This window comes from Bufo gargarizans, chromosome 11, assembly GCF_014858855.1.
Source record: "Bufo gargarizans isolate SCDJY-AF-19 chromosome 11, ASM1485885v1, whole genome shotgun sequence".
NCBI lineage: Eukaryota > Metazoa > Chordata > Amphibia > Anura > Bufonidae > Bufo > Bufo gargarizans.
Genome location: NC_058090.1, coordinates 25,537,794 through 25,546,962, shown reverse-complemented (window position 1 = coordinate 25,546,962; position 9,169 = coordinate 25,537,794). Strand labels below are relative to the sequence as shown.

Below are 9,169 nucleotides of genomic sequence, written 5' to 3'. Positions count from 1 at the left end.
TAACATCTTGAGGCTGCCCCCATACGGTATAAGGTCTCCTTGAGGCTGCCCCATGCAGTATAACGTCTCCTTGTGGCTGTCCCATACAGTATAACATCTCCTTATGTCTGCCCCCATACAGTATGTATAATGTCTCCTTGTGGCTGCCCCCGCCCCCCATACAGTATAACGTCTCCTTGTGTTTTTTCTTTTAAACGGGATTTATCGCGATATATATCGTTATTGCGATAAATTTCTTACTATCGTTATCGACTGAATATTTTTGATATCGCCCAACCCTAGGTGGAGTCACGGGCCGGCAACGCTAGGGTGAGCCTTATCTCCTCCAAGTGCAGAACAGATCCTGCACACGGTCACCGTGAACACTGAGTCTGCTGTCTTCAAAAACTGTAAGTACTTAAATTAGAGTAATTCACAAAAAATCTATTACTTAGATGTTTTATGGGGTAAGGGGTTGGGTGGTTATAGGGGGGAGAATTAGGGAGGGTTTAGGCTACTTTCACACTAGCGTTCGTTGGTCCGCTCGTGAGCTCCGTTTGAAGGGGCTCACGAGCGGACCCGAACGCAGCCGTCCAGCCCTGATGCAGTCTGAATGGAGCGGATCCGCTCAGACTGCATCAGTCTGGCGGCGTTCAGCCTCCGCTCCGCTCGCCTCCGCACGGACAGGCGGACAGCTGAACGCTGCTTGCAGCGTTCGGGTGTCCGCCTGGCCGTGCGGATCCGTGCGGATCCGTCCAGACTTACAATGTAAGTCAATGGGGACGGATCCGTTTGAAGATGCCACAATATGGCTCAATCTTCAGGCGGATCCGTCCCCCATTGACTTTACATTGAAAGTCTGGACGGATCCGTACGAGGCTATTTTCACACTTAGGCTGTTATATGCTAAAATAATGCAGACGGATCCGTACTGAATGGAGCCTCCGTCTGCATTATTATGATCGGATCCGTTCAGAACGGATCCGATCGAACGCTAGTGTGAAAGTAGCCTTAAAAGGGCCCTCGCACTTGCATCTCTCTCTGCTCTGTCCCTGATTAAAGTCTGACTGTTGCCATGGAGAGCAGACAGCAAGCCGACCTCCCATGAGAAGCAGCATGCTCCTTCAGAGCCTCCTTCCATTATAGCCGAGCAGCACGTGCTACGTCTGTTGATTTTCAGTGACGTTATGTCTGTTGATTTTCACTGACGCTATGCCTGTTGATTTTCACTGATGCTCTGTCGGTTGATTTTCACAGCATTGGTACTATTCTTAGCAGCCATGAGTGACGGGCGAAAAAGGCTAAGTGGAGCAGGTTACCGAAAAAATGCAAAAATTAGGCGTGAAAAACAAGCCAGGGAGCTTGAACAGACAGGAAAAATTGAGCAATTTTTCACGAAACCTGTGGCTTCTTCTAATACTGAGCAGGGTGAGGAGGTAGTTGAAGATTTAACTGCTGACATCTGTGAAACTGATGTTGCTACATCATGCAGTTATGATACTTCCATAGCTACCAGTAGTACTAGTATTGCCAGAGAAACAGAGACTTCTGAATCAGGTCCTTCGAGTTCAGTAGAATTTGATGATCCTGTTGTACAAATAGGAGTGAGCTCTGACCCTGCTGAATGGGTTTTAAATGATTGCACCAGAGACCATGTGGCTAAACATGGAATAATTCAAAATGAGAATCTGGACTTTACACAGTCGAGAAGGCTGTATGCGGACCATTCTAGGTTGCTAACTAAACACCTTTTTGAAAAAGAAAACTTTAATGGAGAGAAACAAAAAAGGAGCTATTTGGTTTACTCCAAAAGCAAAGGAGTAGTGTTTTGTGCTCCATGTCGTTTGTTTGGTGGCAAATCCCAGTTGGCAGAAAGTGGCTTCAATGACTGGAAAAATGGCACGGCTCGATTAAATGAACACGAGCGTTCAGCTGAACACAAATCCTGTGTGCTATCTTTAAAATCGAGAGCATGTACACTGGGGAGAATTGATGAAAGTCTTACAAAGCAGCGTTCTGATGAAATTCAATATTGGAGAAATGTTTTAAAAAGAGTTGTTGCTGCAGTTAAGGCACTTGGCACTCGAGGACTTGCTTTCAGAGGGAAAGATGACCGTTTTGGTTCCACACATAACGGAAACTACATGATGATGTTTGAATTTCTGTCAGAATTTGACCCATTTATAGCAGAACACATTGCCCGTTACGGCAATGCAGGAAAAGGAGTCACATCTTACCTCTCATTCACTACCTGTGAGCAGTTTATTCAGCTTATGGCAGATTCTGTTACAAAGCAGATAGTTAAGGAGGCAAAGGCTGCTAAATATTACTCTATCAGTGTTGATTCAACACCGGATAGCTCCCACACGGATCAGCTGGCCTTCATCTTAAGGTATGTCAAGGAAGATGGCTTACCGATTGAGCGCTTTCTACATTTTATTCCAAATCCTGGACATAAATCGGAACAACTGGCTGAAGTGGTCCTCACCACTCTTAAGTCATATGATCTTGATATTGCCAACTGTCGTGGTCAATCATATGACAATGCAAGCAATATGTCTGGCCATTATAGAGGATTGCAAGCCAGAATTCTGGAAAGAAACCCACTTGCTGTGTATATTCCATGCGCTGCACACTCTTTAAATCTAGTAGGGAAGCATGCTGCTGAAAGTTGTCCTGAAGCCTGTTCATTCTTTGGTCTCCTACAATACCTTTACATTTTTTTTACTGCTTCCACTCACAGATGGGAGATTTTACAAAAACACTTATCATCTGTGCCAAACACTGTAGCGGTAAAGAGATTATCTGACACACGATGGTCAGCCAGGGAAGATGCCTGTCGAAGCTTAAATCGAAATTGGACTCAAGTAATCGAAGCCTTAACAAAAATTAAGGAAAATACAGCAGAGGCACCAGGAACATGCAAGGAAGCTGAAGGTCTTCTGAATAAAATACAACGTCTGGAGACTGCACTTATGAGTGGTTTGTGGGGTACTATCCTGGATAGATTTGGTGCAGTTAGCAAAAAACTCCAAAGCATTGGTATTGATGTTGGAATTGTAGGGGAGCTGTATGAGTCACTGATCCAGTTTGTTCGAGAAACCAGAGGCCTATTCCCGACTTTTGAAGCTGCTGCAATGGAAAAATCAGTTGTGAAGGATTATGAGACTAAGAGGAAAGGTGTACAAGCACAGAAAGTTTCAGCAACTTCCAGCAAGACACAGGCAGAGGTAGCCCAAGAAAACTTTCGCATTAACACCTTTTATGTTATTTGTGACAACTTAGTTGCTGAACTTATGAGAAGAAAATCGGCATATGACTCTTTTGTTGGAAAGTTTAAATTCATTACTGAACTATCAAAAACTGAGCCATCAGCAATTTCACAGCATGCAAATAACCTTTGTTCTTCTTACAGCAAAGACTTGGAACAGGAGTGTTTTGTTGATGAGTGCCTCCACTTTCGTTCATACTTAATAAGTTCTTCTGCAGAAGATACCTCTGTTCTGGTGATGTCCCGAATGATAAGAGAGAGAGGATTGCAAAGTATTTATTTAAATGTGGACATTGCTCTCAGAATGTTTTTGTGTACTGCAGCAACAAATTGCTCAGCTGAGCGTTCTTTCTCGACTTTGAAGCGAGTGAAGAACTACTTGCGATCCAGAATGGGAGAGGAAAGATTGAACTCCCTGGCAGTGTTGGCAATAGAGTCTGAACTCACAAAATCTTTGGACTATGAAGAGCTCATCAACAGCTTTGCCACACAGAGAGTTCGGCGAAAGGCATTTTAGTTTCCAAGTATAATTTAGATCTTAATATTCAACAGTTTGCACTTAAGTCAGAAATGTTTACAGTTTCATTTGTTGTATTCAACAAGTTGCATTTCAGTTTAATATATTAATATATTTAATTAAAGTCATCTAAGTTATTAAAAACCTCATCGTGTCCGTTTCAGGATAAATTAATTGATGTAAGTAAATGGTGTGTGAAAGTCTGTGCTATGGCTAAAGTAATGTAATGGACTGGATGTGTTGATATGTACAGTGGCATTGTCTTGTATGAATGACACAAATTGTGTATGCATGTCCAGTAACAGCTGTTGAAGCCTTGGTGCTGTTACTGCTCATGTGGACTCTGGACTGACCTTGTGCTAATTCAAACAATTTGAAGACGTGATCAATATAGTATAGTTGACCTGGATGACTGATCTTTGTAAAGTGGTTGAATTTACACTTTATATTATTATATGTAAAGATTCTCTTAAAATAATAGATGGTGCAGAAAACACAAAATATTGTCCTTCGTTATTCACTTTTAAATACAGAAAGGAAGATGTGAAGCTCCGACAGGAAAGGGTGGGGCCTAAAGAGGAAGGGGCGGGGTTTACAGAGGAAGGGGTTTGGCCGTGACAGGAAGGGGTGGGTTAAATTTATATTAGGGGGTGCCCAAGTTTAGTCTCGCCTAGGGCAGCACAAAACCAAGATACACCACTGCATACGTGCACAAGTTTTCTCTTCCATTCCAGATCCTGACTCCCTGTAGAGGGAAGCCACACTTCAGGTGTTGCTGACTACCCTGACCTCTGTGAAACTCGAAGGGAGACCTACCTGGATCCACACCTCACATTGTAAAAGAGTAAAGGCTGTCCCGACGACCCTGGAACAATAAGCCATGAGGGTCCACCTACTTATAACTTTGACTGTATGCATATCAGCAGTGTTCACGTCACTGGGTGATGAATGGGACAATTTACTGATAAGGCACCATCAAATTCTAGTCCAGGAGTTGAATGAGACTGAGATTGTTGGATCTGTACCCACAGTCCCATGAGCTCAGCCAGTAGGCCTTATGTTGCAATACCCCTGGACCTTTCTGAACTGATTGACCTGTCTAAATCTACTATCTATCTCACTAGCATACACCGAGTTAAATCCCAAAAAGATAAGGACAGGGAAGCGTCCTTACCTGTCGCAGGGTGGGCAGATGCCCCATGGCTCATGATAAACAGATCAGGACCCTCGATAGATTATAGCTCTACCCCCTGGCAAGAGGGACACTGGGCTAATGTCACATGTATTCCTAGCTGGACACACTGATATTGTCTCCACGTACAAACCAAAGGTATGACATTTAGTCCGCACATACACTCAGGTTGCAATGACTCAAAAACAGACAGCCACATGCAGTGTATTGGTGTAGATGCCGTGAATGGGAAAGACCCACCCTGGATGGGGCCCAAGCTGAACTCTTGCACCAGGTCCCATGAGCCCCTGCTACCCTGTAACAACCATAATGTACAGGACCTTATCACAGGTATATTAGCTAACAACACCGAAGGTCAGTTAAAAGGATATGAGCTGGCGAAAGGGATAAAATTAGCCAAATTAATTACCCAATTATTCAATAGCACAGCAGTGGCAGTTCCAGAAGACATATACTTAGTTTGTGGACACAAAGTGTACAAATGGTTATCCAAGAATGTCACCGGACTGTGCACCATCGCCAAGCTTACTCCTGCCGGCTTTATAGTACCACGCTCTGAAAATTGACATAAATGCTATTCCTAACACACCCAGACCAAACGGGAAGCCACATAATGTAGAAATGAGCATTTCCAGTAAAATTCTTAGTAGCCTTTCCATATATCCCATGATAGTGCAGATGTGGGATCATTTGGTGGTGGCAACTGATTATCTAGATCAGGGGTGCACAACGTTTGATGGTTGGGGGCCACATTGCCAGACTGAACCAATGACGAGGGCCGAAATAAAAATTTAAAGGTGTATTAACAACTGAAATATTGTACTTATGGCATATTGGACACACATTATATACCATTAATATCGAGTTACACTTCCAGGACTCCCATCTAATGGGAGAAATACATGAAAAATACATGTGAGCAGCCACAAGACATAGGCATTCATGTCTGTTACCAGATGGTTGGGGGGCCGCACAGAATGGTTTTAAGGGCCGCATGTGGCCCCCGGGCCGCAGGTTGTGCACCCCTGATCTAGATGATCGAATATGGGAAGTGATGAGACTTATGAACACCTCGAACAGTGTGCAAAACCACTTGATCATTGTCACCAAACAACACACATTAGTTCTAGACTATGTTACAGCCAAAGATGGAGGTATGTGCCAGGTTGTGGGACCCGCTTGTTGCCATAACATAGACCCGCAGGGTAATTTGCAAGTTAAGGTGGGTCTAGAGAAAATGGCGGATCTAAGGGACAAATGGCTGGACGTACATAAAGCTGATAAAGATACATGGTGGTCTGATACCTTCTCCTTCCTTAACCCCGCCAACTGGTTTAAAGGTATTTGGGTTGGCTCAGGGGAATTGTCCAAGGAATATTACAGGTAGCCCTAATACTATTGGTGATATATACACTACGTGCAGAATTATTAGGCAAATGAGTATTTTGACCACATCATCCTCTTTATGCATGTTGTCTTACTCCAAGCTGTATAGGCTCGAAAGCCTACTACCAATTAAGCATATTAGGTGATGTGCATCTCTGTAATGAGAAGGGGTGTGGTCTAATGACATCAACACCCTATATCAGGTGTGCATAATTATTAGGCAACTTCCTTTCCTTTGGCAAAATGGGTCAAAAGAAGGACTTGACAGGCTCAGAAAAGTCAAAAATAGTGAGATATCTTGCAGAGGGATGCAGCACTCTTAAAATTGCAAAGCTTCTGAAGCGCGATCATCGAACAATCAAGCGTTTCATTCAAAATAGTCAACAGGGTCGCAAGAAGCGTGTGGAAAAACCAAGGCGCAAAATAACTGCCCATGAACTGAGAAAAGTCAAGCGTGCAGCTGCCAAGATGCCACTTGCCACCAGTTTGGCCATATTTCAGAGCTGCAACATCACTGGAGTGCCCAAAAGCACAAGGTGTGCAATACTCAGAGACATGGCCAAGGTAAGAAACGCTGAAAGACGACCGCCACTGAACAAGACACACAAGCTGAAACGTCAAGACTGGGCCAAGAAATATCTCAAGACTGATTTTTCTAAGGTTTTATGGACTGATGAAATGAGAGTGAGTCTTGATGGGCCAGATGGCTGGATTGGTAAAGGGCAGAGAGCTCCAGTCCGACTCAGACGCCAGCAAGGTGGAGGTGGAGTACTGGTTTGGGCTGGTATCATCAAAAATGAGCTTGTGGGGCCTTTTTGGGTTGAGGATGGAGTCAAGCTCAACTCCCAGTCCTACTGCCAGTTTCTGGAAGACACCTTCTTCAAGCAGTGGTACAGGAAGAAGTCTGCAAGGTAAGAAAAACATGATTTTCATGCAGGACAATGCTCCATCACACGCGTCCAAGTACTCCACAACGTGGCTGGCAAGAAAGGGTATAAAATCTAATGACATGGCCTCCTTGTTCACCTGATCTGAACCCCATTGAGAACCTGTGGTCCATCATCAAATGTGAGATTTACAAGGAGGGAAAACAGTGCACCTCTCTGAACAGTGTCTGGGAGGCTGTGGTTGCTGCTGCACGCAATGTTGATGGTGAACAGATCAAAACACTGACAGAATCCATGGATGGCAGGCTTTTGAGTGTCCTTGCAAAGAAAGGTGGCTATATTGGTCACTGATTTGTTTTTGTTTTGTTTTTGAATGTCAGAAATGTATATTTGTGAATGTTGAGATGTTTTATTGGTTTCACTGGTAAAAATAAATAATTGAAATGGGTATATATTTGTTTTTTGTTAAGTTGCCTAATAATTATGTACAGTAATAGTCACCTGCACACACAGATATCCCCCTAAAATAGCTAAAACTAAAAACAAACTAAAAACTACTTCCAAAAATATTCAGCTTTGATATTAATGAGTTTTTTGGGTTCATTGAGAACATGGTTGTTGTTCAATAATAAAATTAATCCTCAAAAATACAACTTGCCTAATAATTCTGCACTCCCTGTATATATATATAGTAATTAAGCTTGTTCTTACTTGTGTGACCCGCCTTTTAAAAAGAATGAAGAAAACTGATGAACGACCCATCATGCTCATGTATGGTGATGAGGAAGAACAGAAGGAAACATCGCTCAGCAACGCTCCCCCGTATCACTAAGATGCCTGGCTGAGATTGGGTGAGATGAATCCCAGGGTATTACCACAAGTCCGAGCAACCGAGAGCCTACCTAGAAGGGGTAGGTTGTCGCCACTGCGGGTGAAGAGGATACGAATGGTATGCCCAGGGGATTCGCTAGGCGAGGGATAGTCTACAATCAAGTCTCCAAAGGGGGGACTGTTATGGACTATATTAATACAAAATGGATACTTGCTTGTTGAGAACTATACTGTAGTTAGAATGGTGGCCAGGCACCCAGCCAACGCCTATAACAAGAATCTTGCTCTTTGCTTTATCATGTGTCACAAGACGGTTTCCGTTCAGCTCAAGTAAGCAGCCTTTAAAGAGACAGAAAGTAACAGCTTCCCCCATCTGGAAGGGGGAGGGGGGAACTTCCTCTTGCACATAGATGTGACAGAAAATACAGAGTTTATAGCCAATAGAAAATATATACACCACCGTACACCCCCGCTCCTTCCTGTCCTATATACTGTCTGCTGTTCCACAATAAACCAGAGATCCTGTTATGACCCCCAGCTGTGTGTTGTCTCGGTATTGATCTCTCAGTATACGTATACTTAACATTAATTAATTTGGAGCAGTACATCAACCGAACTGGCAGCTTGGCCAGAACCAGAACAGCATTATGGTAGTTACATTCTTGTACATAGTGTGGGGTTTTGCTCTGGTGGACAGGCTAGCGGACGCAGTATAGAGGCAATCACAAAGTCTTTAAAGGGACTCTGTCACCAGTTTCTAACCCCCCCTTTTATAACTATGGTTCTCTCCATGGTCCCCTTCTCATTACAAAGCTGTTGTTATAAGTTAAATCCGCCGTGTAGTTTTCATAAAAATCGCTTTTATCTAACCTGTCAATCTTCAGGATAAGGTGCCCAGGGCGTTTCTGATGGTCTGAATCTGCCGCTCTTCGCCGCCGCCGTTGGTGCCCAGCTCCTCCCATGATCCTTTCAGCGCCACCTCGATGTAATGCAATCCGCCTCCGGCTCTCCTCAGTGCCCCCTCCTCCTTTTCAAAGATCTCGCGCGTGCGCACAGGCCTGTGCCTGATGCGCCCGTGCGGACTTTTAGATTCTGCCTCGTGGAGC

The 9,169-nt window shown here is 43.9% G+C and overlaps 1 protein-coding gene across 1 annotated transcript; it reads left to right on the top strand.

Annotated features, from left to right (window-relative positions):
- Positions 1-1,259: 1,259 nt before the first annotated feature.
- LOC122921262 (zinc finger MYM-type protein 1-like) lies at positions 1,260-3,767 on the top strand. The gene has a single exon (XM_044271242.1). It carries the CDS (start codon positions 1,260-1,262, stop codon positions 3,765-3,767), a length of 2,508 nt encoding a protein of 835 aa, XP_044127177.1.
- Positions 3,768-9,169: the final 5,402 nt, after the last annotated feature.

Excerpts from the sequence above, each read along its gene's own strand:
- LOC122921262 (XM_044271242.1), top strand. The coding sequence starts at position 1,260 with ATGAGTGACGGGCGAAAAAGGCTAAGTGGAGCAGGTTACCGAAAAAAT.